The 17,815-nt window shown below is 37.8% G+C and overlaps 1 protein-coding gene across 1 annotated transcript; it reads right to left on the reverse strand.

Annotated features, from left to right (window-relative positions):
* Positions 1-1,389: 1,389 nt before the first annotated feature.
* Positions 1,390-14,891, reverse strand: slc47a1 (solute carrier family 47 member 1). Its single transcript, XM_020652994.3, has 17 exons — positions 14,548-14,891; positions 14,100-14,201; positions 11,585-11,653; positions 11,345-11,493; positions 9,874-9,916; positions 8,634-8,678; positions 8,253-8,350; positions 6,292-6,389; positions 6,041-6,154; positions 5,779-5,846; positions 4,954-5,062; positions 4,785-4,860; positions 4,629-4,698; positions 4,272-4,404; positions 2,904-2,998; positions 2,456-2,563; positions 1,390-2,339 (listed from the first exon to the last, which is right to left on the reverse strand). The coding sequence occupies exons 1-17, from the start codon at positions 14,758-14,760 to the stop codon at positions 1,986-1,988; spliced, it is 1,944 nt and encodes a 647-aa protein (XP_020508650.2). The 5' UTR covers positions 14,761-14,891; the 3' UTR covers positions 1,390-1,985.
* Positions 14,892-17,815: the final 2,924 nt, after the last annotated feature.

The following is a 17,815-nucleotide window of genomic DNA, read 5'->3' on the forward strand; positions in this document are numbered from 1 at the left end:
AAGGAGTGACATCACCCATTGGTTACTGAAGGGTACTTTGGAAACCAGTCGATGGCAGTTGCCATGCTGGAAATACTGTTTCAACCCAACAACAGTCAAAGAGCTGGAGCTGAGGCAGATCTTAAGCCTGCAGATGACAAACAGCAATGCCACACGCCCACTCATCAGTCAGGTTAGCCACCTGCCTAATTATGAATAACTCTTCTCCTTCATAAAATCAAAACGGATAAGTTATTAAAAACATTCACCCCCTCATACCAATTTTTATTTTTTTTTCACCAGACTGTAAACATGTTTATTTCTGTTGTAAAAACCAACATTTTTGGATGGGTGTGTATCCTGTGGAGACTCGATGCAGTATATTCCATTTCCACTTCGTTTTTATGTTCCAACACCAACGTTTGCAATTTGCTCAAAACACACTTTTTATTTATTTATTTTAAAAATTATTCAGAATAAAAGTCCCCAATTGTTTTTTTTGTTGAAAGACCTTTATTATAAAACAACCATACAGCATATAATGTTTTTTTCAGCCGTAGTAACTTATACCTTGTAGTGTAGTGGGTATACTCTTAATTTTTCCCCACAATGTTTTTTTGAGTGTCCCCTCAAGGAGAGGATAATCAGCCTCAGTTATTAATGGTGACATGTAAGACTACTCCTGCATATTTAGTTTCTGTGTATTAGCCACATAGAGACAGAGTAGGGAGGGTCATCCATTTACCATCCTTGCAGCATGCTACTGAATACTGTCCATCAATCAATGGTGTGAATCAGAGGGGATTTAGAAGTGGGTATACCCTATGGAGACTAAAAAATAAGTGGGTATACACAGGCGCGTCTCACCCGTGGGTATACATCACTGCTTATACCATACAACAGATGAAAATACAAATAGGGAAGTGGGAGAGAAACAGCACTTCAAACCACAGAGATTCAGTTTGACGCTACAATTTAATAACTCCAGCTTAGTTATTCATTACGTTTCCTATGATATTTTATTGTGAAGAGTTTGGAGGAAATATGTGGGCTATGTGTGTTTGATTGGCAGAAGGACCAGGATGTCAATTTTGCAGCTCCACCAGGCAACCTCTACTACCTCTACTGTGAGTATTTTGGCTTCCCTTCCAGGAAGTGGAGATGTGTTGTCCGGCTTTTTATACAGTCAATTGCTCAGACAACTAACACATGACACGTGATTTTTATTTCTCATTTTAGCATTAGGTAGTTTTTTTATGATACAACATAAATTCACTTTTTTAAGTCTATTATCTGGCAGTACATATCAACAGTGGCCATAGATATGTAAAAAAGCTAGAATTATTCTAAATCACCTCTGTCGTGTAAAAGAAAACTGAGGCAGAGTACAAATAAACCAGGAGAACAATACAGTTTTGTATAGCCTGCTTTTATAGTCATATTGTGTATTACAAATTTACATGTATACATGTCATTTTGTATTACAAATGTCCAGTCAATCTTACACAAAAGGACAAAACATGAGATATTAGGTCAAAAGAAAAAGATGAAAAGAACATATGTCACAGTGCAATATGTAAATCAAGACAAGCATATGTGAAAAATCATCAACAGTCCGTAATTAAAAAAAGAAAATTCCTTAATGCACATATAGTCTCTCAGTTTGAATTCTTTAACACTAATGTGTCCCATCGTCCCTGTTCACCATCACTGGCAGAGAAGGTTAAAACACAACTTCTGTTCGAAAGACCTTTGATCATCCTGTCAGTCTCAGTTTTATTTGTTTTTCTGTGGATTTGCTCAGCCGTGAGGAGATTAGCCATCCTTTCCTCAGGACTAGACAGAGTTGGTAGCCTCAGGCAGAGTTTTATCAAAACAACAACCCAACTCTGTATGTCTACTGTGGGGGGAAAAAACAGGAATCCAACACTTTTCTCTCTTTGAGATCTCCAAAAGTCAGTTTGTGAGGACTGTTTATCAATCAGACGTATACATACAGAGAGGGCTCAGAGGCTTTTGTTCAGGTCCATTGGAGTCAGAGGTGTAGCAGTGGAGTCATTAGCCCAGTTAAGGGTGAAATTGGCCCTGCTCTGAACAGAGGGCTCAGGTGCAGGAAAAACAATATGGAAAACAACACCTATAATCAAAATGAGAACTAACACTATCAAAATGAACCCCCGACGCAAGATCAGCTGACTGACGGAAAGCAGCATTTGAGGTTTGGTGTTTTTGCTTTCGTCAGCCCCCCCTGCAGCTGATGTGTTCCCATCTTTTTCATGATTGGCTTTCAGCTCCTGATCGTCTGTGTGGACTGCACTGTAACCCACTGTTTTAGGGACTTCTTCCCTGTCCAACGGGGCCTACAGGGTGCAAAGATGCTGCTGTTATTCAAAGTAAGTACCTCCATAACACAAATAAAGAAGTGAGAACATCTTGCTGCACAACACGCTACAAACTGAGCACATGCAGCACTTACTGTGACCGGGCAGTCTGAGAGGTCAGGCACTATCCCTTCAGTCAGGACTGTACTAATAGGACGCTTTGGTAACACCATCACCACTGTCCTTCCAGCGCGCTGTTGAGCCTGACAACACATTAGGTTAACATCATATGAGACATAAAGCACAGATCAGTCTTTACACGTGATGAAAAGTCTGTTTAAGATGTATTTATTTATGGCATGTATGAGTGGGGATGACGTGTGTGTGCCATTATCAGTGCCAACACAAATGTTGTTCAGTGTTCAGAGTGTGAGTTAAGAGATTAAAAGTAAAAATTAAGATAGAAACACTATCAAAAATGCTGCACAGAATTTATAAGATAGGAAATTCAATTTGATAATCCCAATTACATTCCTGTCTTCAATACTTCTTTTGAATGGTTGTAACAATATCAAATGTGAAAAAAAGTATAAAAAATATTACCTTCTGTGTGACTTTTGTCCAGTTAAGTTTGATGATTATGACAAGGAAGAATCCCATCTGAAGGGCAACACAGACGAGGAGACCCAGCCAGAAACCTTATAAGAAAGGTACAAAAACAAAACCATTAAAGAAAAATTTAGCTTGAGAGTTTGAAGAAAACTTCTTGGTTCATTGATCATCATTTGAATCTTTGGAACCATATTGCTGAAAAGATCAGGTGGTACATTACAGGCTTAAAATAGTGAAGTTAACTACCCTCCAACATATAAGCATGTTAAATCAGAGACACATCATAACTACACCGTGAGTCACTATGGAAGTCCTACTTTTAACAAATCCTTGCCACCAAAGGAAATACAAGCATATGATGACAAGTTCATAAAGCCTGCACACTTAGAGCTGACAGCAAAGATCCTCTGTGACAGGGGGTTAATGGTAAGCTGAAGGGACATTAAAGAGCTGGTGCAGGAAGACCAAGTGGGTGTGTTGGTTTATCTAATGAACCTGGATCCAAATAAGACACTCTCCCCCATTTTAAACTTCAAATGTACTACTCATTGGACATTACAATCAGTATTTATGACTAGGTCAAAGCCTCGGTCTTGTCATACAGGGAAAGAGTTGTTAATTCAGCACACTGCCATCTACTGAATTAATCATTAAAATCCTGTTAGTGGCATACAAATAAAAGTCCCCTTGTTTGTTGTTACTTGGTCCACAAGGTCATGTATACATCCACTTAAGCTGAAGCCAAATTCCAGTGTTGTTTGACCTTGGTATATCTGCCTGTTTAAATGTACTTTTTTTTATTATACCCAAATGTCAACCTCCAGTGTTACAAAAATAACAGTGGTTAAAAAAATAATAATTTTGTTTAATATTTTTTTTTTAAATAACTTTGTCTTTGTCCAGAGTTGACTGACAGGTGGTGCATCTCACAGTTTTCTTAAATTTTCTTAACTGAGATCTAGAAATGAGACATCTTTAAGAAAATAACTTAAGTCCGAACCTTCATTTTAAGACAAATTTAAGAGCTCACTGTAGGCTCATTTTTTAGCTAAGATCTCAGAATGAGACATCTGTAAGAGAAGAACTAAAACTAGTGCTGATTTTCTAGGAGACAAAATATGAAATCATCCTAAATTTGACTTTATAGGGGTGCACACACTCACATGAACATCCTTATACATGCTGGTCTTTGAATTAACACAGTGGCAACATTGTCAATAGAATATGGTTTCGCAGAGGCTGTGAACAATTTCAGATCTATAACAGGAACCACAAAAAAGTTATTGTACAAAATTGCTTATATTACAGGCGCTTTGTATTTATTTAATTTTCTCAGAAACATAAAGCTGAAAGCATTACCTAATATCCTAAGATGGGCAAAAAACATCAGAGCTATTCCCACAGGCAGACCGATGCCGTAGTAACTGATCAGGCTGGCGAAGGCAGCAATTTTCTGCATCCCAGATCCAATAAGAATCCCTGAGCAGACACACTAAAAAAAAGAAACAGTCACACACACACACACACACACACACACACACACACACACACACACACACACACACACACACACACACACACACACACACACACACACAGATTAAAACAGCAGAAATAACATCCATTGACCTAGACAAGCAAGCAGCTTTGTGTAGTATTCAACATACCAATTGTTAAACAAGATAAGAACACGGGTTGTGTTGTGTAAAAACATACCAGAATGGCGTCAAAGAATTGCACAAATGTGTAGACTGTGAGGTTCTGTGAGACAATCTCCATGATGTTTCTGCAGACAGGAGAAGAAAAAGACCATCAAAAATAAAGTTAACTTTAAATGTTACAGTATTTAAATTCAATAAGTCTGATACTCACTCATCAGAGGTAAATATGACGCCAATGAAAGACTTACAGCCGGTGACAACAACACCCTGGAGTACAGCCAGCGCTCCTACAGCAAAGATATTCCAACATACATTACAGAGGATACCTGCAGAGTACACATGACTGTAAGTGCATATCCACAAGTGTCTTCATACTGTACCTGCTAGAACCAGGGCCACTTTGCACGTAAGTAAGGCCCTGGACGTGTTTCCTGCCCCAAGAGCATTTCCAACACGTACACATGCAGCTGCATGGATACCTAGAGGAAACTGAGAGGACCCCATATTACTGTGTGGCGTTACAAAAAATTACACAACATGTCATTACAATACGGCACCAAGCAGAACTATTCATTGTCTATTTATTGATCTCAGCACATTTGATCTTGTTTTCATTTATGTTTTTGTCATTTTAATTAGCATTTTTTTACTGATTGGTGGTATATTCTACATTTTGTCTTGCTTTTACAAAACATATTTTTACTGATTCATGGTACATTCCTTTTTTAAATCTGTTTTTTTATCTTTTACATCTTACCTTCCTTATATATACTTTTATTATACTTTTAGATATCTGCAGAATTAAAAAAGAAACCTGAAATAATCCTAAACAACAACTACCCAATCATTTCATTTGTTTTAATCCCTCCACTGACAGAAATTGAATAGTGTTTATCATCAGTCGTCACAGTGATAAGACACAAGACAAGCGAGATATATTTTTAGTAAGACAGGTAAGTTCTTCTTCAGATCAAGATAAACTAACTGAAATGTTTAGTTAATAAAACAAAAAACTTGTGACAGTATGCTGTTAAATGAGCTTTTGAAAATCAAGCTAGCGGTTTCCACATTAATGCTAAAGTTAGCTATCGCCCTCTTGATTTGTGTCCTAAGATGAAGCTATAGGTAGACATATAAGAGTGTTATCATCACGTCATCTGAAGTGAGAATGCACATTTTCAAATTTACTGAATAATGATCCATACCATGTATATTATGGTTCCTATCTCCATGATTATATGCCACGCAGCAAGATCCGTCTCACCAAGTATACCTGATATGATGAAAGTTATATTCAGAAACACTCTAACGCCATGCAACAAAAAAAAACGTAACATGCCAACTTTGAAAACGTGTTTGCACAAACACAGTCAGTAAATCACACACACACATGGTGCTGCTGGTTTACGAGTATGACAGGTATATAGGGAAAGAGAAAACACCTGGTGCACAACAAACGAAACTGACCAGCAAGGAAACTTCCAATCTCCCAGATCCACCACTCAAAGCAGGTCATGAAAGCACCAGGTACAGCCAGATGCATGTAGGAGCCCCACTCCTGCAGACAGTCAGTGGACCAGCCTGCACAATGTTTCACACAGAGGATTGTGTCATGGTTTTACTCATTACATGACGCTAAAAGGAAACCTTTACACGTATCAGTTTTATAAATGTTGCTCATTTGTCACCTCTGATTTTCACATCTTTGTTAAACTCACCTCCCCATGTCAGCTGATGGAGTTTCTTCCATCTGATGTAGAGAAACAACAGCAGGCAGATGGTGATCTGAGAGAGGCTGGAGGCAATGGCTGAACCCCTTCAAATACACAAAAGAAAACTCTTGTTTACGACCATGTCAGATAACTACATCTCTCTTATCTTGACAAAGACAGTAAAGGGCTGTTTCAACTATTTAAACGATTGTATGCTTATTCTTATTATTTTGGAATTTTAAGGCCATTAATCTTCATTACAGTCTATTATTTGTTTAATTTTCCCCTTATTCTGTAATTACATGAGTCCAATCCAGTTATCCTTGAGACAGCTACTATCCACTTTCTCCCTTTCACACTGTTTCCTCTTTCCATACTACTTCTACATCACTGTGCTTGTCTAAAGGTGTGTAGTCATTTCATAATGTCTTTGGTCTGTGTAGCCGAGGGTAGGATAAAATGTTTTTTTCATATCATTGGTCCTAAAATGTGTAGTGTACAATTCAAGCTGCTCTGCATTCTCATTAGTCTGTTTATCATGGTTTGCTGCCTTCTGTTGTCCCCTTACTTCTTGCCATAAATATCATATTTTTTATTCAATGTAAATGTCTTCCTTTTGTTGCATTGACCCCGATGCTGTCGCCACTGTTAGACTTTCTTTTCTTTTTTTTTCAAATGATGCCTTCCCCCCTCTGTTTTTGCTCATTTGATATTGATTTGAACTATTCCTTTTTAATTGTGATTTTTGTGTCCTCTTTTATGGTCTCGGATCCCTGAATTTGCTGGGACCAGAGGGAAAGCGATGTTTTTCCTTTTTCTAGTTGATCTTGTGTATGTTAAATGATTTGTTGTTTCTGTCGTAATGCTTTTATTTGAAGGGTAATGGTGGTAGAATAAGGTAACATCGTGAACCACTGTTAAAATTTAATTTAAGATGTTGAGTGATGAGTCAATATTTTCATACAGCCAGCTGTTTGCAAGATGTATTTAATGTTTTAAAGCTAGCAATAACAATAAATGTTGCATCAAATGCACGATATGACCTCTTATCAAAACTTGAATTGCTTGTCGTCTCCTTTCAAGCATCGTTACCAATAACTCACTTTTTCAACATCATTATGTAAATCAAAGATTATGTCACAAGTTTACATCATTGGACTAATGGCTCACAAACTTTCCACATTGTACTTTTGTAAAAAAGGAAAGAAAATGATTGTCTTATTATAGTAGGAGATGATGAGCTTCAACAATGTAATGCGGTTAGACATTCAACATACAACTGAAGATTGTTATAAATGGCCCATGTGTCTTCATCTGTTGTCTCATTACTTTTCTATGCTGCTGTCAGAGACACTGCAGGGCTGAATCAAACGGGGTATAAACAGAAGGGAGAGTTGATGTGTAATGAAAATTGACTTAAAGACCCACATTTTAAAAAGTATGACAAGTGTGTTTCTAAGTGTTTCTATTTCCATTTAATAAAACGTTTATCTGTCATAATTTCCTTTACTTTAAGGGAAAAGGACAGACTTGACCTGAAGACAGAGAGCTTATTGGTTAAGTCAAGCGCCTGTTGAACTAAATGTTTGTCCAGCTGCTCTCTGTTCCCTCTCGGCTCTACTCTGCCTCCCTCTCTCAGTTAAGTGCAAAAATAATAAACACAAGTGTACCGCTGACTCCGCTTTGAACAAGAAGATCATGTTATTTTTTCTCTGAGAGATTAAAATGCATTTTGAGTTCTCTAACCTCCCGGCCTGTAATTTCTAAAACCCTTGTCTGCTTCAGACCACAGGCCTCTCCTATTTGGACGACAGTGATGTGATTAGAGATCAAAAGAGAGTGTGTCTGCCTGAATAGCTGGAGGCTTTGCATGGATATTTTATTGGTTGTGGAACCTGAGACCTGACACGATATCAAGCAGCTCAAAGTCCATCAAAAACTAAAAGATGAGGAGACTTAGCACTTACGTGACACCCAAATGGAGGGTGTAGATTAAGACGTAGTTGACCCCCAGGTTGATAATATTTGCGACTGCTGCCGTGTACATCTGAGGCAGAATGATCCCCTGACAGAGAAGGAAAAAAAACATCCACAATCAGCCATCCAATCTGCAGAATTATTTTTTTTACGTGTGAAGGTCTCAGACTTGCAAAGCTGCTAAAATGGTTTGTTGTGACACTTTATTTCATAGTGATGATTTTTATAAAAATGATCCAGAAATAGAGCGACTTTTCCGTATCCCATTTTGATTCGGAGAAACAAATACACTGTAGTCCTTCTTTTTTAAAACAGAGCATATACTGAAAATCAATGCAAAGAAGTGTTTGTGTTCTCTGTGATGAACTTACTTGGTTCTGTAGATAGGCAACTTGCAGCTGGTGCAGGAACATGGCCTGTAGCAGAAGAGAGAAAGTGAGTTTTAGAATGAGACTTGTAGACCTTAAAGAAGCCATGTTGCTTTTTTTTTTTCTTATCTTCAAACAGGGTTTACATGCATGGTGGTAGCTGATAGGATTTTAGAATATTACACTTACTACAACTGAAACAACTCTAATAGGGTTATCTGACTCAGATTCAGGAAGTTTCAGGAGAAAGCTAAATGTGATGGTCAGTGACAGATTTCACGTCTTCCCCTTGAATCGTTGTGTCACTTATCTTTCATTTGATTTTTAACCCTTGAAACATCCACCCTGTGCATTAATTGCTTTATAACACAGTAGCTTTGCTATTTTGAGTTACTGTTTGCACCTAAGCTTATTTGCATTATTTCATTTTGAACTATAAAGTGTCCTATTGTGCTTATTTTGTAGCTTAACCATAACCACGCTTATGTCTGTTTACGGTGATGTTTTATACATGCACGCCTCCTCACAAAGCTTACATGCTCTGGACACTGTGCATCATGGAGCTCTGAGGTTCATCACTCATTTGTTTGTTGTATGAACGTGTTGGATGGACTTCTTTGACCCTACGTAGACTTAAACATTGACGTACTTTAATCTACAAGTCTATTTTAGGTCTGCTTCCTTCATACCTTCTGTCCTTCATCAGTCAGAAGAGTACAGGGACTTATAATCTTCGATCTCAGGACCTTTTCTTACTGTCTGATCCAAAAGTTATAACTGAACGGGGGGAAAAGGCTTTTAATGTTGCTGCTCTCTTTACTTGGAACAAGTTACAAAAAGAGCTGAAACTTAATGAACTTCTCTCGTTGGATGCTTTTAAGAGATGTATTTGTGGATGATTTTGGACAAGCATTTGCTGGTTTCACATTTGTTATTTGTGTCTTTTAATGTCTAATGTATTTTATATTTGAATGCAGGCTGCTCATTGTCTGTTTGAAACTCTGTTAATGTTTTGCTGCCTGTCTTGGCCAGAACACTCTTGACAAGGAGATTTTTCATCTCAGTGAGTTTCTTTCCTGGTTAAATAAAGGTTAAATAAATAAAAATAATAATAATAACTAACTACACTCTGTTGCATAATACAACATGTATTGAATCAGCCTATTGAATGCTTAGTCCCCACTGGAAGCCACACTATATTTTTCTCAGACCCTGAGGTGGGTTTTCAGCTCAGTGCACTTACTGGAACAGCTGGAAGAAATGCCATCATATAGATCTGGGCGTTCCTGAAGCAGATACAAACAGAGTTATATTAAGTGAGTAGAAGAAACATTTGCACAATGATTTGCTTTCTGCTCAGGTATGCCCCTATAGTTGCAGGTATGTACTGTATATGCAGTGTCACACAATTTGTGGTGAATGCAATGTGTCAAGAGAGTAATGAAAAATACCAACAATATAGAGCACACAGGATTTATCATGTCTAAAGTTGCATACTTAACCTTCATTTAAAAATTAAGATATACGTGGTATAGGCCAATACATGCAACCATGTAAAATCTCACATATACGTGTCAGCAGTCCTGCTGATAAGGATAACAGTCCTGACACTAAAGATAATGAGTCTATCTTATTTCCTCAGGAAACCTATACGGTCAACGAGGGCAAATATGTTGCAATACAGTTGCTGCAACTGCTGGAGAGATTTTCATTTGAGAAATATTAAGAAACAAAGTGAAGTCAGAAACACTCAAGCCTAAATAACAAATAAAAATGAAAATTCTGCATATCCAGTCATCGAAACAGAAGTGATCCAAGCTTGCTAGCACTAAATAATCTACTTCAGCGATTTTAGATGTTGGGAAGACAATCTCGAGCCTGCAGAGGGTAAATAAGGAAGCAACATCTGGCTACCTTTAATCTCTATCATCACAGTCTGACATCATTCCCTGCTGAGGTCCCCTTTGCCCCAGGCTTGGCAACTTAACCTCAAGGTGGTCCAAAGCACCTGTGCTAGTTAGAGAATGAAACACTCCCACAGTACCCAAAGTGCCTGCACTAAAGGCCACATGGAAGAGTCTGCTATTAGGACCATTCACAGCAGCTAACTGAGCCAGCTAACTACAGTAACTCTGGCTTTAGAAGTAGCAGTTACTTTGGCAAAGATATCTGCCAATCTGAAACCAATTTTTCAATCAAATGTGATCCAGTTTTACCTAAATCATGAACTTGCTTTCATGATTTTCTTATGCTTTAAGTTACAGTTGTAAAAGGTTTGTTTTTTGCACAATAGTTTGTGGGGCCCTCAGAAACGCTCTGCTCCAGAGTTTGGTGGTGAAATCAATTAATCTCGTTCCCGCATTCTCTCTCAGTTGAACCCTCAGTTGTGATGACTGGATATGAAGCATTTTTCTTTTGCATTTGTTTGTGTACTTTGTAATTTTGCACCATTGATCACTCTGCCTTTTTTTAATCCATGCAGTTGTTAGGTCTTTATGCAGCTTTTTTTGTGTCCATTTGTTACACGTGCCCGTTGCTCTATTTGTTTTGGACTTTTGTATCTATTTGTTTGCATTTGTATCAGTTCTGAATTTGCAGCTGGTGCTTTCTCTTATCGTCAACAGAGTATGAGCATCATGGGAAACTTAGCATGAGCACCTGCACCATACAAACATATGTAAGGTATCGACAGGTTTCAGAAACTTTAAGCTTACCTCGCCACCGCTTCTTCTTGATGCAAGAGGAGCAGTAAATTTTCAGAGTTGATGAGAAGAGCCCAACAGGGCAGACAAAACAGCAGCAGGATTAATGAGCTCCTTTGCAAAATAACTCCAATGCGTTTCAAATTCTTACTGCCATATGTCTGCAAAACACAAAAGAGAACTTTACCTGAATACAAAGGTTGAAATTGAAAACCCAATAACTCCAAGGCACATACTATGTGGTTTACTCACCTGTGAAATAAGTGTGTCACAAGCTATAACAAGGCCATAACCTGTTGCACCTGTGGTCACATTAATGGTCTGAAAAGTGTAGAATGAAGAATAATAAAGTCAGAGCTTAACAAATGCAGATGTGTCTTTAATAAAGTGTTCATTGTCCTTCTGTCTTCAGTAAAACATGTAAAACATGAATAAATTTGATATCTGGCCATCAAAATCTCCTACTTATGGGTCACTGGTGGACAAGTGGTTATTTTTTTGTGCGGCCCATGTACAGATGTTATATCTTATAATGACATAAAAAGCCCCCCAAAAAATAATCTTTACAAAAGAAAACTCCTACTCAGCAGCTGCTGGAGCGTCTAATCTGAACGTGGATTCATATTTCCTGGAAACTGTTGGTTAAAAAATCACTGATTCTAAGAAATCAGTACAGGAGGCCTTGTTTTGTTACACATTTGGATTCAGGCAACACATTTTGGTTCAGCAAGAGTGAAAAAGCCTGGTGGGTTTTTATGTACCAAGGAAGCTCTTTAAAAATGTGAGAATAAAATGCTCTCTAAACAGACAGCAACAAACTCCACTATGTCCCGGAAAGTCTACAAAGACAAGCAGAAGCACTTTGAAGGACGGGGAAACCTGATCAAAATCACATAAATGTATGTTGTGCTGTAATCCCTGTAAAATGAAAACCTCTATGCATCAATATGTTCTACCTTGGTAAATTAAAATCTGTCAGGCATCACAAACAAGCTGCTCTAAAACCGATAGGAAGAATCTATTGTGATGTCTTTTCAAGATGTACTTTAGCTTTTTTTTATGTTACAACTGTAAATGTTATGGATATTATGGTCTGTCTATAATCATTACTTTGCTGTTCCACATACGCGTATCAATGTAGCTATAAGTCTGTGTTAGCTGTGGTGGTTGTTGTTGTGGCTGCTCTGTTTGTTTTGTTTTGTTTCTTTTTGAAACTTTCTCTATCCCACTATCTAAGCCCCACACAGTCGCGCAGCAGGTCTGTAACCTGAGTCTGTTTCTGTTTAAAGAAGTGTGAAGTTTTTCAAAGTGACTGTAACTTTGCTAAAAGTGCTGTGCTCATGGTGGATTAATGCTGGGTCTTTGTAAATAATACAATAAAGAGTATAGTCTAGACCAGCTCTTTTTTTTAAAGTGTCTTGGGGTAACATTTAGTATTAACTGACGCTATTTAAACAGAAATGGATTTATTAATTGATTGATTGATATCCAAAAAGTGGATTTTTGGTGCTGCTGGATCTCAGCTTGCACTATCAATAGTACAGTCTGGTAGCCTTTTAATAAGACAGTTTTTTCTTACCACTGTAACTTTTGCTGCTTTGCTAAAGTGCTCATGATGGATAGGCCGGGTCTTTGTAACATAACAATAAGTAAGGTCTTTTACCTGCTTTTTGTAACATAACAATGAGTAAGGTCTTTTTACCTGCTCTTTTGTAATGTTAACAGACAAAGAGTAAGGTATTTTACCTGCTTTTTGTAAAGTGTCTTGAGATAACACTTGTTATGAGTTGACGCTATATAAATAAATTGAGTTGAATTGAAAATTGCACTGGTTTACCATGCATGAAGTGTGCGTGCTTGTACACATGGGCGGATCTAGAGAATGACAGTCTGCTTGATGCTAATTTTCAGACATATTCAGTTAAGCGCTTTGGTTTGGTAAGTTTAATAATTTTGTGTAAATGAATCACAACTCCCTCTATTTCTGCTCCCAAATACAAACACACAATGCTCTCAGAAGCTTTCACAAAATGTATGTCAGTATACCGTTTACACTTTCATGTTTCAAGTTATTTCTTGAAGATGCATCAAATCAACCTCAAATTTGGTCAGCTAAAAAGAAAAATCATTGCTTGCCAAAAATGTGTCGCCATGAATCAGGAAGCGTCGACATGATTTTGTTTGTATTGCTGCACCCTTATGCACAGTGACTGAAAATGTAAAGATTCCTATAAGGAGAAACGGGCTGCAAATGAGATGCAAATACAATTTTTATAAAAACCCAATTAAACACCTGAAACAGACATGAAGCATTTCAGTTTCTGTTACATATGTGGGTTTGTGTATTTTGACTTAGCATCACTTATTTGTCATCGCTTATTTTGCTGCTATTGCATTTGTTTTCCTTTTTGCAGCACTTTTTTTTTTTCATTTGCAGCAATTTTACATTATTGTATAGATTTTGGATTATTGCATGAATTAGAAATTCTCTTATTTAAAATATTTTGGACAAGACAACATATTTGTCCTTTTCTGACCACCATCTGGAAAATAATGTCCAAGTTTGTGAACTTAGTGAATTTGGTGTTTTCTGTAACACAAAAGAAGCATCACTTAGTTGTAATACTGGAGTTTTGAGTGGGAGACTATTTCCCAAAACAAAGTGACAGTAGTAGAAGCTCTTCAATTAGTGGAGTAGAAAGAGTAGTTGTACTTCTTTAGTTGCAGCAGGTAAAAGCAATGAGAATGCAAAAAAAATGAAGAGTACCGCCGTGGCCAGCGCGTATCCAGCCAGCACTGCATTTCCAATGTGACCACAGAATATGGTGCAGACAAACGGCAGGAGGAAGTTCAGAATCCGAGCCAGAAGCTGCAGGAACAAACAGAAAGATCTGGTTCAGTACCAAACAGCATCACTGATCAGGTCAAACTCATGCAGCAGGGAACTGGTAAACATTTTTTCTGTAATCATTCAGTTTTAAAAGTAGAAAGCAGGTCTGCAAAGTAAGTATTTGCAGTGAGAATACATTTAAAACTTTTTATCACCTTTTGCATACTCTATGTTTTTTGTTTTAGAATTTAAGGTAGCTTATAGCTCTGCTTGATTGTACTCTGTACAATCAAATATTAAACAGGGTCACAGTAACTGAATGTATTGTTCTTTGTCAACAACATACCATTCCCCGCTACCGACACTTAAACTTTCCCCCACTCACCAATGGACCTGAGAGTCTTAAGACCTGGTAGAGTTCTTCCCTGTAGGCCAGAGGTATCCAACGCCTCATGCAAGCACATCGAAACAGTTTGGAGCTGACCGCCTCCGATTCCTCATTTTCTTTAACTTCTGCCGCCTTGGCAACCAAATCCTCTGCAACAGGCCCTGCGCCCGAAGACGGACGTGCAGGGTCCAGGGAACCCACCTTCTCCATTCCAACACAGAAAAAGAAGAAAGGAGAGTAGAGGAGGGAGAGAGAGAGAGAGCGAGAGAGAGAGAACAGCTACGGGACAAGAGGGGAGGGAGAGAGGGAATGGGGAAAGAGAGGGCAAGGGTGAGAAAGACAGTGAGTGTGTAGAGGTTTAGAAACACAACACATTAAGTTTTTCATAAGAGTTTTTAAAGGTTATTGATTAAATTATATGGGACATGGGGGGGGGGGGGGGGTGAATACAGACAGGAAGAAAAGAAATCAGAGGGAGTGACAGGGAGTGTAAAGGAACAAAAAGCTTGTTTTGTGGATAGAAGGGTCATGTGTCTCTGTAGGGAGGAAGGGAATGCATACGTGCATGACCATTTGTAATGTGTGTGAATGCTTTGTGCACATGTTTCAGTTACAAATTTGAGTGTTTGGGTGCTTACAAGGCTCAGTAATAATCGGATGAGGAATGCCTGCTGGCAAGGTGCACACACCGAGAGCTGTGATGGTCAAAACTCTGCAGGATTTGATTAAATACTCACAGGGCCACCATGCTATTTGTGTTTTGTGTGTTAGACAATGATCTTATCTTTGTACTTTGATCGCTGATCGCTGAGGCCCCCCCGCCCATGTGACTTACATGTCATGTGAACAAACATGATCACACGTTAGGCTGTACTAGTCAGGCAATGTTTTTTCACAGGCATCTACTGGCATCTTAAATGTATATATCAACACATTTAAGTTATCCCTAATAATCATTTCCTGCAGTGTAACTAAGGTTTAAGTTTCTTCGGAAAGAGAGTGGACAATTCAACTTAAGCCAACATGTGTCAAAGTCCAGGTGATTAAACAGCTTGTGAGGAAAGAGGTCACACACGTCACTAACAAGTATTGGATTACACACATGCACTTACATTTATTGTTTTCACCAGGAATCCTGTTCTTGATAAAATAATGGTTAGAGAATACAGGTGTGTGTGTGTGTGTGTGTGTGTGTGTGTGTGTGTGTGTGTGTGTGTGTGTGTGTGTGTGTGTGTGTGTATGTGTGCGTGTGTGCGTGTGTGTGTGTATAGGTTACAAGCTCAATTGTGCAACTCAAAGAGTACATTCTTCTAGTCAGCTCTTTAGGTTGCAATTGCTTCTGACCTTTGATTTAACCTAGCTAGCACATAATGATTTTTTAAGTGACATGAGAAATAGTTAATATATATTTTGATCTGATATTAAAACATTTAACAGCATTTTTTCTACAAAATGAAAAAAAAATGTACGAGAGCCATGATCGGTTCTATCTGCGCTCACATGCTCAGTCGGTCCTAAATCACCTATAGAAAACTTTTTTAAGGGGTTAGTCGATACAAGCCGGTCTCTTGAGGGACTGGAATGGTGTCCTCTTGCAACTGACAGGACTGTAATCTGTTTTTATTTTCATTCTATTTACAGTTACATAGTGCTTGGGAACAAAGTTGCAGTGTTCACAGTGTAATGCAGTGTGTTTCATTAAATGCAAATACAAGTGTGTAACTACTAACCTGAAGCTGAATGAGTCCAAACATGATGACTGTTGTAAACCTTTGTATGGAACTGTATGCAGAAAATGTTGTGTACTTTGATTTGAAGTCATTTTGTGTGATAAACTGTGTGTGAAGATTGTATTAAATTGTTTGAATTGTAATATACGCTTCCTTCCTATATCTTCCTGCCCAGGGACCAGAGGTACAAATGTATCAGTTGTGTTGTTGTGTATGGCCCATGTCAAATAAATTAAGACATAACCAACAAAAGTTACATGTAGTAAAAATTCAGAAATGTCCAAATTCAGGAGATGTCAAGCATAAACAGAGAGAAAAGTCATGTTGTTTATCAGGGAAGTGGCTTTGACATTTCTGCAGCTTGACACTTTGGAAAACCTGTTTTACCTACCTGAGTTCTAAATGTTCAAAATCATAATTTGCTGAACTTCAACAATTTTAAGTCCCTTGTAGGTCCTTTTCATAGGTCAATGCTTCTCTCTAGTGGGTGAGGGAGGAAGGACTGTCCTAAAAGCCGACCCTTGTACTCTAGTCATTGTTATCTACAGTGTTCTGCTTACGTCTGTTTAAATTTGATCTCATCCTGTTGACAACCTCACTTTTTTCCCAATAACTGCATCCTTACATACATCCTGCAACGTATCAATGTGAGGCTGGACGATCACTACACCGAAGCATAACTTTGACTTTTAACTCATTATAACTTTGTATTATTATGAAATATTGTTATGTTGACACTGTGTGCCTAATTTGGATTACATGGGATATATCACTAATGTACATCACTATCACAGCATCACAAACCATGAATTTAAGACAGACAAATTGAACTTTATTTTGATGTCTCTTTATAACATACAAAGGCAAACAAGACAATCAGTATTGTTCAGTATATGAGGGAATAACTTTCCCCCACTGACGCATACTTGAAGAGTAAGCAACATGCTGGTTTTTAGGTGCTATGACATTGTTTTAGATGAAGATGAAGTTGCTATTTATTTTTATATCAACAATATGATTTGCTCTGCTCTCAGTCAATAACCTGACACTAACAGGAAGGAGCAAACATTTTTAATCCTTATTGGAAACATCCTTGAAAAAAAAAGTATAAACAGCGCTTCACTTCTCACTTACAGTAAGAAGATAAGGAAATACATAAAGCATAATTAAACTGGAGAAAAGCTGAATAAAACATGGTTTCAAATATATTCCACAATATATACTTTATATTTGTTGTGATTTTTTTATACGTTTTGATACAAATTGATGGCTTCAACAGTGAATTGAGCCATCAACAATGACTCTTAGCAGGACTTATCAATCCTATCATCATAAGAATGTTATTGGCTTTTACAAGATTTTAACCAATAAACACAAAGTTGAGAAATTGTAAAAATTTTATCATCACATCCACACCCAAGAGGTTAAGTGCCTTTGTAATGAGTATACAGTCAATAAAAAGAGTCCTTGTGTGTGCAGTACACAACAATAAAAAATGAGAGGCTGGAGAATTGACAGGAAGAGGCCCTTTTCAA

This window comes from Labrus bergylta, chromosome 14 (genome assembly GCF_963930695.1).
Source record: "Labrus bergylta chromosome 14, fLabBer1.1, whole genome shotgun sequence".
NCBI classification, from domain to species: Eukaryota; Metazoa; Chordata; class Actinopteri; order Labriformes; family Labridae; genus Labrus; species Labrus bergylta.

Coding starts and splice junctions, on each gene's coding strand:
- slc47a1 (XM_020652994.3), bottom strand. CDS start 14,760: ATGGAGAAGGTGGGTTCCCTGGACCCTGCACGTCCGTCTTCGGGCGCA. Junction 14,202..14,547: donor TAAGACTCTCAGGTCCATTG/GTGAGTGGGGGA, acceptor TTGTTCCTGCAG/CTTCTGGCTCGGATTCTGAA. Junction 5,847..6,040: donor GATTGGAAGTTTCCTTGCTG/GTCAGTTTCGTT, acceptor TCATCATATCAG/GTATACTTGGTGAGACGGAT.